At 32.3% G+C, this 18,427-nt stretch overlaps 4 protein-coding genes across 4 annotated transcripts; all 4 read right to left on the bottom strand.

Moving 5' to 3' along the window:
* Nucleotides 1-5,405: 5,405 nt before the first annotated feature.
* Nucleotides 5,406-7,081, bottom strand: LOC125588869 (HVA22-like protein c). Its single transcript, XM_048760789.1, has 6 exons — nucleotides 6,992-7,081; nucleotides 6,872-6,958; nucleotides 6,596-6,622; nucleotides 6,102-6,224; nucleotides 5,735-5,993; nucleotides 5,406-5,642 (listed from the first exon to the last, which is right to left on the bottom strand). The coding sequence occupies exons 2-6, from the start codon at nucleotides 6,937-6,939 to the stop codon at nucleotides 5,559-5,561; spliced, it is 561 nt and encodes a 186-aa protein (XP_048616746.1). The 5' UTR covers nucleotides 6,940-6,958; nucleotides 6,992-7,081; the 3' UTR covers nucleotides 5,406-5,558.
* An 835-nt stretch (nucleotides 7,082-7,916) lies between these two features.
* LOC125588525 (putative nuclease HARBI1) lies at nucleotides 7,917-12,193 on the bottom strand. The gene is made up of 3 exons (XM_048759915.1): nucleotides 11,877-12,193; nucleotides 11,352-11,785; nucleotides 7,917-9,648 (listed from the first exon to the last, which is right to left on the bottom strand). Exon 3 carries the CDS (start codon nucleotides 9,243-9,245, stop codon nucleotides 7,917-7,919), a length of 1,329 nt encoding a protein of 442 aa, XP_048615872.1. The 5' UTR covers nucleotides 9,246-9,648; nucleotides 11,352-11,785; nucleotides 11,877-12,193.
* LOC106392506 (glutathione S-transferase T3-like) lies at nucleotides 9,867-10,703 on the bottom strand. Its single transcript, XM_013833316.2, has one exon. The coding sequence runs from the start codon at nucleotides 10,701-10,703 to the stop codon at nucleotides 9,867-9,869; it is 837 nt and encodes a 278-aa protein (XP_013688770.2).
* A 2,091-nt stretch (nucleotides 12,194-14,284) lies between the features above and the next one.
* On the bottom strand, nucleotides 14,285-15,825 carry LOC106403579 (transcription factor TCP15-like). Its single transcript, XM_013844394.3, has one exon. The coding sequence runs from the start codon at nucleotides 15,572-15,574 to the stop codon at nucleotides 14,603-14,605; it is 972 nt and encodes a 323-aa protein (XP_013699848.2). The 5' UTR covers nucleotides 15,575-15,825; the 3' UTR covers nucleotides 14,285-14,602.
* Nucleotides 15,826-18,427: the final 2,602 nt, after the last annotated feature.

The following is an 18,427-nucleotide window of genomic DNA, read 5'->3' on the forward strand; positions in this document are numbered from 1 at the left end:
AGTACCTTTCTATAAACAAAATTTCTTATTATGCTATTTTGCAAGCCACATTCCCAAATATACAATATCTGTTAAGTTCAAAAAAAAAAAATATACAATATCTGTCACAAAAATGAAAACTTTCCAATATAGCATTTAAAAAAATTATTTAAAACAGTTATTGATTAAATATTCTAAAAGAATACTCATTTATCTACAAAAAATCATGTTATCCTAATTTGTAAATCATAATCCCAAATCTACAATATTTCTCTACAAAAATGAAAAATTTCCAAAAATAGAATTTTTGAGAATTTTATCTATAATATACAACTTATTGATCAAAAAATCTAAAAGAATACTCATTTATCAACAAAAATTATTGATATCCTAATTTCTAAATCACAAGTCCAAATGTACAATAATTCTCTACAAAAATAAAAACTTTTTTTTTAACGTCTAATTAATTATGCTATTACAACGATGAAATATTAAATAGACGATTCTACAGCCGACAATTCTACCACCATATGAGAATGCACGTCTGACTGCATCACTCTGAGCCGTCCTATGAGATCCATGTTTTCAAATGAAAACTTTTATAAAATAGAATTTTGAGAATTTTATCTAAAAATACTACCTATTGATAAAAAATCTAAAAGAATACTCATCTTTCAACAAAAATTCTTGTTATCCTAATTTCTGAATCACAACCTCAAATGTATAATATTTCTCTACAAAAATGAAAAATTTCCTAAAATAGAATTTTTAAGAATTTTATCTAAAAAATACTACCTATTAATCAAAAAATCTAAAGGAAAATTCATCAATAAAAAAACATGTTATCCTAATTTCTAAATCACAATCCCAAATTTAACAATATTTATATATATAATAAAAACTTTCCTTAAATAGAATTTTTGAAAATTTTATTTAAAAATCTAAAAGAATACTCATCTATCAAAAAAAATTCTTGTTATCCTAATTTCTAAATCACAACCCCAAATTTACAATATTTCTCTATAAAAATGAAAACTTTCCTAAAATAGATTATATGAGAATTTTATTTTAAAAATACAACCTATTGATAAAAAAAATCTAAAAGAATACTCATCTATCAACAAAAATTCTTGTTATCATAATTTCTAAATCACAACCCCAAATTTACAATATTTCTATATATGAATGAAAACTTTCCTCTCCATGCGGAGATGGAAGCATTACTCTGGGCTATGGAATGTATGAGAAATTTACGGCAATCTCAGGTTACGTTTGCAACGGATTGTTCTCAATTGGTGAAGATGGTTTCGGAACCAGAAGAGTGGCCAGTTTTTGCAAGTTATTTGGAAGACATCAAAAATCTGAGAGCAAGTTTTCTCCAATCAGAGATCGTTCATGTACCAAGAGCGCAGAATACAAAGGCGGATAGCCTAGCACGCAATGTTAGGATTCAGCCGTCTTTCGTCGTTCACATGGATCAATATCTCCCGGCTTGGTTTACAGAGTCTGTATGAGTTTGTAAAGTTGACGACAAAAAAAAAAAAAAATGAAAACTTTCCTAAAATTGAATTTTTGAGAATTATATTTAAAAAATATAACTATTTATCAAAAAATCTAAAATAATACTCATCTATCAACAAAAATTCTTGTTTTCCTAATTTCTAAATCACAACCCAAAATGTACAATATTTCTCTATAAAAATAAAAAAATTCCTAAAATAGAATATTTTGGAATTTTATCTAAAAAATACAACATATTGACTAAAAAATCTAACAGAATACTCATCTATCAACAAAAATTATTGTTATGCTACTTTGTAAATTAGAATATTCAAATCTACAATATTTCTCTATGAAAATGAAAACTTTCCTAAAATAGAATTTTTGAGGATTTTATCTAAAATATACAACCTATTGATCAAAAAATCTAAAAGAATACTTATCTATCAACAAAAATTATTGTTATCCTACTTTCTAAATTAAAATCTTCAAATCTACAATATTTCTCTATGAAAATGAAAACTTTTCAAAAATAGAATTTTTGTGAATTTTATCTAAGATATACAACCTATTGATCAAAAAATCTAAAAGAATACTTATCTATCAACAAAAATTCTTGTTGTCCTAATTTCTAAATGACAACCACAAATTTACAATATTTCTATTTAAAAATGAAAACTTTCCTAAAATAGAATTTTTGAAAATTTTATTTTAAAAATACAACCTATTGATAAAAAAAAGAATACTCATCTATCAACAAAATTTTTCTTATCCCAATTTCTAAATCACATTCTCAAATCTACACTATTTTTCTACAAAAATGATAACTTTTCTAAAATAGAATTATTGAGAACTTTATTTAAAAATACAACATATTAATCAAAAATCTAAAAAAAAATACTCATTTTGTTATCCTGGTTTCTAAATCACAACCTCAAATCTACAATATTTTTCTATAAACATGAAAACTCTCTTAAAATAGAGTTTTTGAGCTTTTTATTTTAACAATACATTCTATTGAACAAAAAATCTAAAAGAATACTCATTTATCAACAAAAATTCTTCTTATCCTAATTTATAAATTACAACCCTAAATCTACAATATTTTTCTATAAAAATGGTAACTTTCCTAAAATAGAACTTTTTAAAAAAAATTTAGAATTTTATCTAAAAATTACAGCCTATTGTTCAAAAATCTAAAAGAATATTCGTTTAATAACAAAAATTCTAATTATTCTAATTTCTAAATCACAAAGTCAAATCTACAATATTTCTCAATAAAAATGAAAACTTTCCTAAAATAGAATTTTTGAGAGAATTTTATTTTAAAAATACAACATATTGTTCAAAAAAAATAAAAGAATACTCATCTATCAAAAAAAATTCTTGTTATCCTAATTTCTAAATCACAATCCCAAACTTACAATATTTTTCAATAAAAATGATAACTTTCCTAATTTGTAAATCACAATACCAAATCTACAATATTTATTTACAAAAATGATATTTTCTCAAATAGAGTAGTTTTGAAAAAGTCTATTTTAAAAATATAACTTACTGATCAAAAATTCTAAGAGAAAAACCATCTATCAACAAAAACTCTTGTTGTTCTAATTTCTAAATCAAAATCTCAAATCTACATTTTTTTTGTACAAAATGAAAACTTTCCAGAAATAGCATTTTTATAAAAGTTTATTTAAAAATACACAACTTATTGATTAAAATTTTTAAAGAATACTCATATATCTACAAAAATTCTTATTATCGTAATTTGTAAATCGAAATCCCAAATATTGTAAGGATTACTTTCCAAAAATAGCATTTTTAAAATAAAATAAAAATTTAAAATACAATTTATTGATTAAAAATTCTAAAAGAATACTCATCTATCTACAAAAATTCTTATTATCCTGATTTGTAAATCACAATCCCATATATACAATATTTATCTATAAAAATGATAATTTTCCAAAAATTTCAATTTATAAAAAGTGTACAAAAAAATACAACTTATTGATTAAAAATTCTAAAAAAATATCTATATGTCAACAAAAACTTTTGTTATCTTAATTTCTAAATTATTATCTCAAATCTACGGCGTTTCTCTTCAAAAATGAGAACTTTGTGTTTTGTTCTACTTTGAGATTCAATAACTTGGTGTGTTAATACTTTGATTTTGATGAGCATTTGAGTTTAGTTTATTTGGCCTTATTTTATGTCATTGGAAATGAAATGGAATCCCCTGTATATTAATAGAGAAACATTAAAAAAGTTATAAATGTGAATTGTATTAATTAAAAAAGTGACATGATGAGTTGTCACATAATTAAAATGTTAATTTTGTTTACGTGACAGCTTGAAATTCAATTGAAAATTTTGTTAATCCAAAATTAAATTGCTAGAGAATGTTATATTATATAATATGTCCATTATGGACCAATGATTTATCAAAATGAAATTATTATATATTATTTCCTTTAATAAAACCTACGGAATTATGTAATGTGACTAAGATTACGTAATGTGACTAAAATATATATGGCAATTAATGATTTTAAATAATAAAGATTTGCTAACAATCTATATACTTTCTATCATTTTTTAAAATTATTTATTATTAAAATAAATTAAAAAATTACATTAATCATATCATAAAAATATAGATTTTTTTGTATATGTTATATTTTAAATTTTTCAAAACACGTATAAATTACTAAAACTGCTAAAAGTCTCACACAAACTTTTGTGATCAAGGTTTAAATTTTTTTCTATAATAAGATACAATGATTATAAAATCATATGAATAAATAATTTTATTTTAGTAGGTGTTTATGTTAATATAAATATATATATTTCATATCGTTTAAATTAAAATATAAATCATATGAAAATACATACTTATATTTTGATATTTACGTTGAACATATATTGAAACGTTATCATTTTAATTTTGAAATCTTCATTGTTTTTCTAAAATGATTATAAATTATTGAAAACACTAAACATTCCACATTAAAAAAAAATCGATAGTGTAAAATTTTGTCACACAAATATGTAAATAATCATAAAATCATATGAGTAGAAACCTTATTTAATAAATATTCATATTAAAAGTAAACTATATATTTATGTTAATATCATTTAAATTTAATTATATATCATATACGATAGATAAGATAGATTGTTTTGATTTATTTACCGTAAAATGGTTGCGAACAAACAAGAGCGGTCGTTTGATTTATATGTGCACTTCAATTTATTACATAATAGTAACTGAGTTTTTAGTTATTAATATATAATTATTATTTTATTATTTCATAATATGCAGGAAAACATAAAATAAGTAATAAATATAAAATATTTATTCTGCTCAAGGCGCGAACCTTATCTTAAATATGTATCTTTTTAATAATTTTAAATCTTACACATTTTCTAAATCTCAGGCCAAAACTAATTAACGAAATGATAATAAACTCAAAAATCAATATTTATATCGAGTAATAGCCAAAATGAAAAAAAAGACACAAAAATGAAAAAAAATATTGAAGATACATAGGATTGACAAGTGAACGTAAACTTCTCATAACCATAATTAACTTTTAAATTGCTAAATCATGATATAAAACTGAACTGCCATAGTTTTATTGTAACCAAATAGTAGGGGTGAGATTCTTCGGCCTAAACTTTAGGTTCTTATGCGATAAGTAATTTTTACCTAAAATATTTTTAAAAATGAGATCAGCTCATCAGTAAACAAATCATGTAATTAACAAAAAAGTTTTTAAAAAATTGTTTAAAAACCAAAAATATTTATTCGATCAAGAATATAAATTTTATTTTACCATACGATATTTCTTAAATAATTTTCATATAAATTCACCCTATCCTAGTTTTATTACTAATACAAAACACGTGATACATATAACTACATAAGGATGATACTTATTCGTAATCCTGGCAATTATAAAAGTCATAGAGATAAACAAAAGTCAGACAACCAGCTTACAAACTTAATAATGTAGCCAAACAGGTTTAAGATCAGATCAGTGACCGATCAAAACGACAAGAACTTGGTAAACTTAGTACCTATAATCATCATCAAAGATCATGTAGTTATTGCTTCCTCCACCTCCTCCTCTCCTCCCTCTTTCATAACTATCCTTCTGCATAAAAAAAATAACATCCATTAAACATTTAAACATAAACAACCAACCCATACACATGTTAATATATATGTAAATGATTTTGAATTTACCCTGACGATCATTCGCTCAAATGCGTCGGTGCCGTGTTTTTCCATGTATTTCTCGGCAGCAGTGAGGATATCGTCGTCGTCACGTTTGGGAAAGAAGTTGAACTTCTTCTGAGGAACGTACCAAATATTGGTGGAAGCTCTTTGAGGATTCATGTAGAATGGCCTGATGAAATGTCTGTAGACGTGTTCTGCTCCATTAAACTGTGGTAGCACTAGCCAGCATATCCCCACCAGCTTCAAGAACGGCCATATCGGGAACCTTATTAGAAAAAAGAGATTTGATTATTTATTATATGACCAAAGCTTGTAAGCCTAAACTAAATGGTGTGCACTAGCATAAAAATAGTAGTAACGTTACAGAACTAACCATTCGAGGAGTTTGGAGAAAATGAGTTCGAAGAGGGAGATGATTGCGTAGAGAACCCAATAGGTGAGCCATTGCTCGTCTTCTGCTAATGATTTTGTCTCTATTGCTTTCACTGATGCATATCTATTCATTTTTGTAACCATAATTAGTTATTTAAATATAATAACTACATGAATACTCCAAAAGCATGACGCCTCGTGTCTTGGATTATAAGTGGGTTTGTGTGGAAATACGTGCATCTGAGAAAAGACTAATCTTCTTTAATCTTTATTGACATATTTTAGTTTTCAAAGGTTTAGTTTTTGCATCTTTTTCCCTTAAATTTTCCAATGTTCATATCAATGTGAATGAAAGATTAGGCCTGAAAGTAAGTTTTGCTATCAATTTAATCTTTTATTTACCCCAACTAACACATAAAATTAGCTTTAAAGTGAGTTCTGCTAACCCCCAATTAATTAACACACACAAATTATACGGAGAGAGATTTCACTTACAGAGGGTAGACGAGAGCAACCAATGGACTGTAGAAGCAAAAAAAAGTAGCAAGTTTCAACTTTCAAATAAAATTAAAACACAAAATTAAACTCTATAAATCAGTTAGAAATCTGAAGATGGTTTCTCTTTCAAAACTGGAATCAAGAACATAGACAATGTAGTTGAACTCAGTAGAAATACGAAAAAAAGGAAACAAGGTACACGATCTAATTAACAAATTAAAAAGAAAACAAGATAAGGATCTGTAAAGAAGAGAGAGATGGAAAGAGACATACAGAGCAAGAACATCGAAGTTCTTGATGAGAACTTGAAGAACATTGTCATCTCCAGAATGAGAAGGCATTATTACTACTCTCCAGTGTCTTCCTTAATGTCCAAAGCTTTCGCCTATTTATTTTTCTTCTCTCCTTTCTCACAGTGTAGAAGTTGAATGGAGTCCAGCTTTTACCTTGGACTTTTATGACCACTCCTTTTTTTTGTTTTTCTTATTTTTACTTCTAAGCAAAATGAGGGAAACAAAAACAAATCATGTTTGCACGGCCTCGAGCAATGAGGCACCGAAAACTCACCCTTCCCCGACAATTGTTTATTTCTAAACACATTTATAAGAATATTACTTGAGAGTGACTCCAGTTTCTACTCAGTAACTTTAGTATATTTTTAACTCCAGAGTTAAGACATAAAAATTAATTATATTTGATTTATCTGGTGTATAAGTTTGAAGTGATTTATCAAATACCTTTAAGAAAGTTAAATGAGGGAATATGAGTTGAGATTATGCCTCAAAATGTCCGTCCAAACTATACTTTACCGCTTTCTTAGCTTCATTTAATACTTGGGCTTTATGAACCCCATGTTTCTATCTAGCCCATATCAATCAATGGGGGATGGAGGAAGTATCATGCAATTTGGGCCTGAGCAAATACAGAACACCATATATATTTCAACAACGCATGGAAATGATAAAAGAAAAGCTTTGATCAAAAAAAAAAAAAAAGCTAACCTCTCTTAAAACATTTCGGCCTGAGACCATCTTTATCCTAAAGACCCTAATGGGTCTCTTAATTTTATTTTAGCATTATTTAAAGAGTTAATTTTGGTGAGAGAGTTGATTAAGAAACTTACACTTTTCCTCCCTCCATTACAAGTCTCTTATTTGAGGTTTTTTAAAAAAAATATTAAACATTTTTTATTGAAAAAAAAAAAATTTGTTACATAAAGCATAATAAAATATTACATTGTAAACATAGATTTTTAAATTAAAACATCAAAACAAAGATTAGAAAAACAAACGGGAACATTTGAAAGAAGCGTTCGAGCTCAGTTGTCGTCTTCATCTCCTCCAAATTTAGACCATAAATGTTCAACTAAATCAGCTTTTAGTTGTTGATGCATCTGTCTATCACGAATTGTAGTTAGAACACCCATCATATTAGCAATATTTGTAGGCATATCTGTGAAGAAATTGAGATCGACATGCGAACTTCCGTTGTCTTCTGCTTGTTCGAACTCCGAAGAATCAAGCAGAGTGTATGAATCTCGTTCGTCTTCAACAATCATATTATGGAGTAAGATACATGCTCGCATAATCTTCCCAATTTTGACTTTATCCCAAAAAAGTGCGGGATTTTTAACAATGGCAAAGCGAGCTTGCAAGACTCCAAAAGCACGCTCGACATCCTTTCGGACAGCTTCTTGACGTTGAGCAAATAAAACTGCTTTCGGCCCTTGGGGTAGTTGAATCGATTGGATAAAAGTTGCCCATTTTGGGTAAATACCATCTGTGAGATAGTAAGTCATGTGATACTCTCTTCCATTGACATAGTAAGTGACTTCTGGCGTATGACCCTTTATAATGTCATCAAAAACAGGCGAGCGATCAAGAACATTGATATCGTTTAACGTACCTGGAGGTCCAAAAAATGCGTGCCATATCCAGAGATCGTATGAAGCAACCGCCTCTAAAACAATTGTTGGTTTACCCGAACCACGGGAATATTGCCCTTTCCAAGCGGTGGGACAATTATTCCACTCCCAGTGCATACAATCGATGCTTCCAATCATTCCGGGAAATCCTCGATACTCTCCAACATTAAGTAGACGTTGAAGATCAGCCGGTGTCGGTTTTCTTAGGTACTCATCGCCAAACAAACATATAATCCCTTCGACGAAATTTTCCACGCATAACCGAGTTGTTGTTTCACCGAGCCGGAGGTATTCGTCGACCGCATCAGCCGCAGAACCATATGCCAATACACGAATGGCTGCAGTACACTTTTGAAGGGGAGAGAGACTACTCCTTCCGAGACCATCTTGCTTTTCCTTAAAGTAAAGAACTTCGTTGGAGAGACGATCAACAATGCGCGTAAATAATGGTTTGTTCATTCTAAAACGTCGACGGAATAAATTTTCAGGATACGTTGGAGTATCACTAAAATAATCATTCCATAAACGGATATGCCCTTCCTCACGATTTCTTTCTATATACGCTCGTTTTTTTCTTTTCTTTCTCCGTTCTTCTTGATCACGATGAATGATTAAATTTTCAAAGGCTTGATCAAAATGTTGATCAAAGACCTCATCAAATGCATCATCAAAAGCATCATCATCAAAAGATTCATCTAAAGTATTTTGTGAAGAAGAAGCCATATATGGTGATTGAAAATATGAGATGGTTTTTGTGAGTTTGTTGTTGTTGTGTTTGAAGAGAGGAGATGAGTTTGTTGTTGTTGTGTTTGAAGAGAGGAGAGGAGTTTGTTTTGGCGATTGATATAAAGAGAAGATGAGTGCATATAAATAGAGAAGATGAGTGCATATAAACACGTCCGTGATATACAAGTCCACTTGACACTAACGGACATACAAGTCCGTGACATACAAGTCCGTGACATCCCCACTTGACACTAACAGACACATAAAGGCCACACTCCACTTGAAACTAACAGACACGTACACATATAGACACATACACATAAAGACACTAACAGACACTCCACTCCGTGACTCGCTTCAGTCGAAGGCAAAACTCCAAAACTCATGTCACGCAAGCATCCTGGCCAAGACAAAGACATACATTAACATTAGCATGATAAGAAATATAAAATACTACAGACGAAGACAAATATTGACATTAACATAAAACATTTTATATCATCACTAACCAGACCATTACAATAAAATCCTTGAGAACTTAAATATTTTAAAACTTAAGCTCTTTAACAGAGCTTTGAAATTCGAGAAACAAACATAATTAACTAACAATCACAACACCTAATTAGACAGCAACAACTCTTTAGTTAACTTCTTCTTCAGAGCTACTTCATCATCATCTAGAGGTTCTTGTTTAGCCATGAGCCTGTCCAGAAGCTTCATCTTCGACATCTTCTCCTTCCTAACTAACATGTTCTGAAGCTCACCAATGTCTTTCCCCTCAGTAATTGGTTTCTCCCCACGGGCTTTTGCAGCCTTAACACCAGGGGGACGAGATGTTCCTTCTACAGCAGCCTCGTTTTCATTGACTTTCGAGCTTGCTCCTGAATGTGAACCGTCGACAAACTTCCTCCTTTTCGAGCTGGTATCAGTTTTAGCAGTAGCGAGCTCACACCACTTCTGGTCGTTGCGAAGCTCGTTCCAGGCATGTTCGAGACCGAACTTCTTTTTTTGGTTATTGAAGAAGATCTCGTGGGCCAGTTTTAGAACGTCATTGTCATTCATGCCACTGGTTTTCTCTCTTGTGGCTGCTTCATACGCCCCTGAGAACTTGCAAACTGCTTCATTCACCTTGTGCCAACGTTGCTTGCATTGACTACCCTCTCGTTTTTCAGAGGCTGCAAGTTTAGGACTAGCCGAGAAGTATGCTGCAACTCTGGTCCAGAAAGCCACAGACTTCTGCTCATTCCCCACAACGGGGTCTTTGCTCGTGTTCAACCACGCGCTAATGAGCACTATATCCTCTGTAGCTGTCCACGACCTTCTTTCCTTACGCTCTGGTCGCTGCTCTGCAGCTTGACTACCTGAGGAGGGTTGTTGACTGCCAAAGACAACATTTTGTTGACTATTAAGTAGGTCAACAAAATTGGCAGAATCCTCAAATGGATTGAAATCCATTTTCGAAGACAAGGATATAGTAGAAAGAGGAGACAGAGGAGAAAGAGGAGACAGAGGAGAAAGAGGAGACAGTGGAGAAAGAGGAGAAAGAGGAGACAGAGGAGACAGAGGAGAAAGAGGAGAAAGAGGAGATGGTGGAGAAAGATGAGACAGAGGAGAAAGAGGAGGCAGAGGAGCCGGAGGAGAAAGAGAAGGAAGAGCTATCAAGCTCATTCAGATGTTGGAGATTGAAGAGAAAGACAGTGGTTATAAATAATACAAGGAAGAGAGGTAGCATTCAAGACACCAACCCAAACAACTCAACACAAACAATTCATCATAGAAGCTTTTTAAAATTTATGTTTCAACTACTAGCAGACTTGAATGCTGATCGAATTGACACATATCTAACAACAAACAAAGGAGTTTCACAGAAGCTTTTTAAAATTTATCTAACCACAGAAGCTTTTTAAAATTTATGGTTCAACTTATGTTTCTATCTAACCATCAGTTCTATTTAATACCATACACAACCATCAACCATAAATCTAACACTTAACTACATCTTTAATTACACGAGTTTCAAATCATCACAGAAGCTAACCACATCACTTCTAATTCAATTCATTTCATTTCATATCGGACCAGATGTTGGAGAGTAACACTAACCTGCATTGAAGAACCTTCCTGACCTCTCTTTCCACTTAGCAGATCAAACGCAAGTTGATCCCTTGTCTCACGTTGATCCTTTCATCTCACCACACAAAGGCAGAAACAAAATAAATTCAATCAGCAAAAATAGCCAAATAAACATTGATGAACTTGCAACAAACAAAACAAGCTTGGAAAAAAAATTGTTCCAGCTAAACCCAACAAAATCATATGACAGAAACATTATCAAAATAGATTCACTTGCAACAAACAAATCACAACTTATGAAGCCACAATCAGAGACATACATCATTGAAGAACATGAAACAGAAGCATTACCTGTACGAATCGCGGAGAGGCATCGACAGAGAGCTCTGTCGCCGTGGAGGAGAGCCACCGACAGATAGCCATATATCGCCGTCGACGACTACCACCGCGAGAAAGAATCGAACCTACAAACCAAACAAACCTGCAGTCAGAACAAGAATAAGTGTAGAATAAAACATGCATGCTTGAAGAACACAACAAACGCTTTAAATTTACCTTCAGATTCCAGTTTATCGACCCAGAAAGAGAGTGCCGTCCTTCGCCGACGAGAAGCCCCACGGAGAGGGAGATAATCGACGATTTCCTTCGTCGACGTCAGCCACCGAGAGAGAGAGGTCTGGCTTCGTTTCCTCCAGGAGTCACAAAGAGAGAGAGAGAGAGAGAGAATCGCCCTTTCGTCTGCGAGCCACAGAGAGAGACGATCTCGTTTCGTCTGAGTCCCATGGAGACATGGACTTTCGCCGGCAAGTCGAAGAACCATGGAGGAAGAGAGAATCGCCTTCTCGGAAAGGTAGGTGGAGAGGTTTCGAGAGAAAGAGAGAATGAACCAAAACAAACCGTAGACGCTTTTCCTCTCTCTTCTTCCTTTGCCTACACGTGTTTCTCAAATACGGTCTCTACCTTACCCCAATTAAGCGACGTCTCCAACGTTTATTGTATTTTTGATTTAATTTTAATGCACAATTAAATTAAGAGACCCCTAAAGACCACCGATAATGGTGCTCTGAGTTGCAGCAAATAAATGCATATCACTTTTGTCGAGAACCAATATATATGTACCCTCAAAGTAAACAATCTAATTTATTCGTACATTTTATCTGCTTTCCTCTATTTTTTTTATAACCGCAGTGTGAAAGAGATATAATTTATCTGCTTTCCTCTTCATCAATCTCTTCAACTCAAAGATGGAAGAGATATGTTCACTAGCATCTGGTTCCCAAGCGCTTGACAGCCATGCTACGCATCTTTTCCCCAGCAATCTACAACAAGATAGATCTTAAATTACATCAGTAGTTTGGTACGGTTTTAATTTGACTCTGTTTTATTAACGATTTTGATTTGGTTCCACTGTTTTGTTACTCTTAATAATTTTCTGTAGAAATTATTTTATTATTGATTTTTATGCATATAGTTAGGAATATCGAGAAACACCCCAAACATAAATATTTTAATATGAAAAACCTTTTTAAAAATATTTAGAAAGGTTTTCATATTAAAATAGTGAAGCTTGATCTAAAGTCTAAACAAAGTAGAGAAGCAAGTGACGTTATGATGATCATCTAATATCTTCCAGGTCAAAAACAAAGAGTCCACATGGATACACTTCTATACGATAGAATTTCCACATTATATAACTACGTAGATCCAAAGTTCTATTTTTAAGTATGCTTTAGAGACATTTTTCATTTCTTTTGGACCTATAAGGTAATGCCAGGTTACTATTCTCCTACTGGTGTCCTTTTCTTTTTCAGATTTCTTTTTTTACTATAAAATAAGACGCCGACATAAAACACAATGATCGGTCATGACTCGTATCTTATTGTTTATCTATAAAGTAATACGTAAACAACAATATACAAATATCAAAGAAGATTCATGAGATCATCGGTGCCTCCATATTCTTCTCTATTATTATCGTCAAATCTAATTTAGTTTATTCATATATTTGTTACTGAGATCAACTTGAATTTGCACGCTTTTTTTGCCAAATGAATTTGCACTCTTTAAAAATGATTAAGATCAAAGCTTATTTAAACCAATAAATATGCTTGGCATATCATGTGTATGAGATTATATAACCGACAGGCCTATGTTTTCAGGAATGGTTGGCACTTGGCCCCCATCTATAGAAGTTCCAATACTATTATATTTGAAAGTTTTTATTATTTTATTATGCAGATCAATAGTTTATTCTGTTAACATACTAATTGTATATGTATATGAGTATGTGTGGTGTAATTTTAAATTGCTAACGTACCAATTCCCATGCTCGTTGATACATCCACTTACTTTCGGTATACATTCGTTTCCGTATACACACCCATGCAAGTAAAGACTGTATAGCGCAAGTAAAATCTGATCATAAAGACCGATACAAGATGCAGCGATACATTTATCACGCATGTTACATATACTTCCGTATTTGTTCTGTATAATGAAAATTTATCAACGAATTATTATTAGATATAAAAAAAATCAAGCTGGAATCTATAACCAATAGTTTGATAACTTGCTTATTATATTTATCTATCAAATCTATAAAATTCCGTTCTAGCATACATTATTTCAATATTCGTGGATAAACTATTTGGCATTGATATGTCAGCATATCAACTCCTCATTAGCAAACTTTTAATAACCAAAAATCACATTGTAATGTGGTTTAATTTGAACTTTATGATCTTCTTACTATATATAACATCACATATATATCAATAATATCTTTCTATAGATTGATAGACCAGTCAATATATTGAAAATATTAGGATGTAATTCACACAGGAGAAGTATCTTTTGAGACAATATGGTAGAAAGGATCAGACCATGAACAAACAAAAAACTGTAATATATCTTATTTGGCATGGTAAATGTTTTGTTGATTAACAGTTATACACATATAAAAGTGGTTCAGAAACCCTAATCAAGTATTATATATGTCTCATTAGAATACTCTTCACATCACACTCAAGAGTAAAGAGAAAAACATTTCACAAGATAAATGCTACATACTAAAACATATCGAAAAATCACGTTCTTACGTACTTAATACATTAATCAGAAGAATAATGAAACTCGATCAGAACTCGTGGAAGTTTATAAAGAAAAAAAATATATGAAAAAAGCAATGCAAAACAAAACACGCTTGTTTAAAAACAATCAAACAAACGAAAGGACAAAAAAAATCTCACAGATATATTGTTTGTGTGTGTTTTCTTTTTTGCCTAGGAATGATGACTTGTGCTTCCATCTTCTTGATGGTTGTGATGATGATCTCCATCGCGGTTTTGCTGGTTTTCCGTCTCCTGAACCGGCCGGTACGCAGCGTTTAACGCCGATAAAACTCCGTAATGGTTATGTTCTCCTCCTCCACCTCCTACTCCTCCACCGTAACCAGACGCCAAAGGCTGTCCGGAAAACAAAGCAAACGGCGCTGGGAAGTTCATCAAATGTACTCCTCCTCCACCACCCGCTCCACCGCTGCCACCACCACCACCGCTGCTTGTGTTGTAAACGTCACCGGAATGATGAAAAGCCCATAGATTCTGCGTACTATCACCACTACTCCAAAACGGGGCCGTGGCAGGAGTCTGGCTAGTAGGCAAAGATCCAGCCGTTGATTGTACTAGATAGTTCCCCATCTGGTTGTGATCCACGAACTGAGAAGAAGAGCAAGAATGCGACTCATTCTTGGGACGCACCTGGTGAAGCTGCTGCTGCTGATGATGTTGAGCCATCGCAGGCGAGTGGAAGTAATAGTTGCTCGGAGTTGTACGAAGATGAGCAGCAGAGAGAGAGGATCTTGAGCTACGAAGTGAGATATTAAGAGAAGTGAAGTTAGCCGGTATGGTTCCCGTCCCCGTAGCGGCTATAACCGCCGGCTCAGCTTGCTGGAGAAGCCACTCGATGGTTTCACCGTCGGATTTATGACCGAGCTCGCGTGTGAGCTGAAAGACACGTGCGGCGCACATGGCCGGCATACGGATCCTACGGCCCCGGCCTTCGACTTTGGTGTGTCTGTCCTTTGTTGAGGTTCGCTTTGGAGGTGGTTTCTTGGAGAGAGCGTTGGGGTCGGAGTTAGGTTCGGAAGACGAAGCTGATGGGATGATGGCTAAGGAAGTGGAAGAGGAGGAAGAAGAATCAAGAAGCTGGAGAGGGAAGTTTGGTCTTTGATGATGATCTGGATCAGGATCCATATTGATGATGATGATGATCAAAGATGGTTGTGGTGGGGAAGTGGGACTACCGTCTCTGTTAGATCTTTATGTGAGCCATAGTTTCTCTCTCTATCTTCTGTTTTTTTAATTCCTAGAGAGAGATAGGTTATATGGTCCTTAAGGACATGAAACTCCTTTCAGATGGGAAGCTTTGCTGTGTGTCTGTGTCTGAGTGAGAGAAGATAGAGAGAGAGAGATGGTTAAAGCGATATGAATATGAAAGCATGGACTTTTATTTTCGTCTTTGCTTTATATCTTTTGTGTTTTTATTTTTGGAATTTTATTTACATTATAAACTATTCTCTTTGAGTATTTTTCGTTATTTGTGGTAATAGAAGATAGGGCTACGTGATTTTTATTCTGTACAATTATTCAAATAAATATGTTTTGCTTTATAACGTACAGTGATCGAGATGAATGGAAAAAGAAGAAATTGTATTTATTGCGTTTCATGCATAAATTTCATAATAATACAACCCTTTTTCGATTTTTCCAATAATTGAAAATGGACGTCAGTTTTCGTCGTTACTGTTAACTTCATGTCGATCGCAGAATTAGTTGCACAGTTAGCGAAAAATTCAGCGATTCAGAACTAGAACTCAGAAGTCAGAAGTTACATATACTATACATTTTGTACGTACGTGATATCAAAATATTAAATAGATTGAATTATTATTGACAGGTGATTAATCCATATCCATGGCTCTACGGTAGATCACGAGATCCACATGATAAAATCCAACTTTTGACAAAGAAAAAAAAAAGAATCCAACATCCTTTTGAAACATTTTTTTTGAGGGGGTGGGGGAATATGTCTATACTTATATACCCAAAACAAAACCAAATATAGTGCTACATAATATATATACATATATATATATATATATATAGGAATAGGAAAATTATATTGCTTCTACTTTGTTTCCACAATTGGTGTTATCTCATTGACGGACAATTGTCGTTAAAGGATGTTTGGTATCTCATTTTCATGTGTTAGGAACATTAAACAACAATATATACAACGTACATACATTAATATTTCGTGTTGGTGATACATTTCCATAGCTGATTGTCCCTATGAATTCTTCCAAACCAATTTTCCACAACATATAATTATATTCGTGTTGATGCTAATTGATCGGGTTTTGATTTTTTGATACTCAATTTTCAATCAACGAATGTATAAATAGTATTCTTGGTTTTAATGGGAATAAACGTCTCTCTATATATTCTAAACATTGTTATATTATATATATGTAAGTTACAATCGGGATCTTAACAATAACTTATAATCAAAAGTCTCGGCCAGTATTTAATACCTATAAGAAATGAAGAATCAAGACACGAAAAAAAAAAAAAAAAAAAATATTTGACATATGTCAGATAATAACAATTACTAATCAGAAAGAACGATCACAACATTTTATGAATAATAAAGTCAGCCAACCAATTAATCACTCATTAAATCTTTTCAGTCATTTTCTCTACTGACGTATCTATTTATACACATTTTACTCCCCCCCCCACTTTTCCTCAAACTAGAATCAAACTTGTCTCAGAAAAAAAATTCACAAAATTGACTAATCAACATATATAAATATCACCAAAAATTATATAATTCGATCCCAACATTCTGGTTAGACAACTCTAAACGATTAAAGGTCGGATTCAATTTTATATTTGACAATTTAATTACTTAAGGGTATAATTTAGGATACACTGCTCAGTTTGACATTCCTATTTGCATATTGAATATTAATTTATTTCCATAAAATATTAGTTATTTATCTCTTATTTTGGTTGGAGACAATTAAAATAGACATGTGGTGATATAAATGTAGGATGCCACCGATAGTTTTAGTAGTCTCGTGGGACATTTCTGGTTGATCAAAGTCTTTCAGTTTTATAGTAAATCAATCATCTATCTGTGTAAGGGGGGTTATTGGTAGATAGAGTCTAGGTGAATTATAAAATTTTAAAAGTCCATCATTATTGGTAGATAGAATTTAAACTCTTAGTAAACTCCATTGTTATTGGTTTAAAGATTTTTAAAATCCATTCAAAATCTTTTGTTATTCAAAAAATTTACTTATGATTGATTTTTTAATTCTATCAAACTCTATTGTTATTGGGATATAGATTCTTTATTTTTTACTCATGAGACTCAACTTTGAAAATCTGATGTATACCCATAAGAGTTTTAAAATCCATATAATAGAAAACACACTTTTGATTCCGTAGCGTTACACAAACAAGTAAAATAATTTCAACATTTTCCCATTTATTTCAAAACTGTAACAAGAAGAAAATCATATACAAAGAAAAAAAAGCAGCGATGATGGTCTTATACCATAACAAGAAGCATCAATGCTTGAGTGTCATCATCTTGGCAGAATAGCGTAAGCAATAGTGGTGGAAAGCTGTCTTTCATGGCTGATGATCCTTCTTTCTACCAACTCATTCTTCGAGGCGCAGCTCCTATCGTTGCCATGGATAGAAAACTACCCAACACTCATGTATCATTTCCGAAACATTCATCATCTCCTTGTGTCTTTTCGTAGTGGAAATTGGATCATGTGGGTGAAGGAAGGAATGAGGTGGCTCAACTCATCGCTACTAGTGTTACTAAGGAACATCGATTCCAATCGTACGTAGCAACATGAGGTCCAAGATGGCTACAATAGATTACCCTCAAGAGTTGATCTCGATCGATCTTGTGACTTGATTCGGCCACGAAGATTTCTCAGGAACTTGTTGTACATTATCTCTGACCCGTATATCATCTCTTACTATCGTCTATATTTACAGAGAACTTTTAAAAAATTGGAAAGT

This window comes from Brassica napus, chromosome C6 (assembly GCF_020379485.1).
Source record: "Brassica napus cultivar Da-Ae chromosome C6, Da-Ae, whole genome shotgun sequence".
Taxonomy (NCBI): domain Eukaryota; kingdom Viridiplantae; phylum Streptophyta; class Magnoliopsida; order Brassicales; family Brassicaceae; genus Brassica; species Brassica napus.

Bases quoted from the DNA above. Each gene is read 5' to 3' on its own strand.
- LOC125588525 (XM_048759915.1), bottom strand. From the start codon at position 9,245: ATGGCTTCTTCTTCACAAAATACTTTAGATGAATCTTTTGATGATGAT.
- LOC106392506 (XM_013833316.2), bottom strand. From the start codon at position 10,703: ATGGATTTCAATCCATTTGAGGATTCTGCCAATTTTGTTGACCTACTT.
- LOC125588869 (XM_048760789.1), bottom strand. From the start codon at position 6,939: ATGCCTTCTCATTCTGGAGATGACAATGTTCTTCAAGTTCTCATCAAG. The intron at 6,225-6,595 runs GTAAGTGAAATC...AAAAATGAATAG, and splicing joins GTTGCTCTCGTCTACCCTCT to ATATGCATCAGTGAAAGCAA. The intron at 5,994-6,101 runs GTTAGTTCTGTA...TTTTCTAATAAG, and splicing joins TTCTCCAAACTCCTCGAATG to GTTCCCGATATGGCCGTTCT.
- LOC106403579 (XM_013844394.3), bottom strand. From the start codon at position 15,574: ATGGATCCTGATCCAGATCATCATCAAAGACCAAACTTCCCTCTCCAG.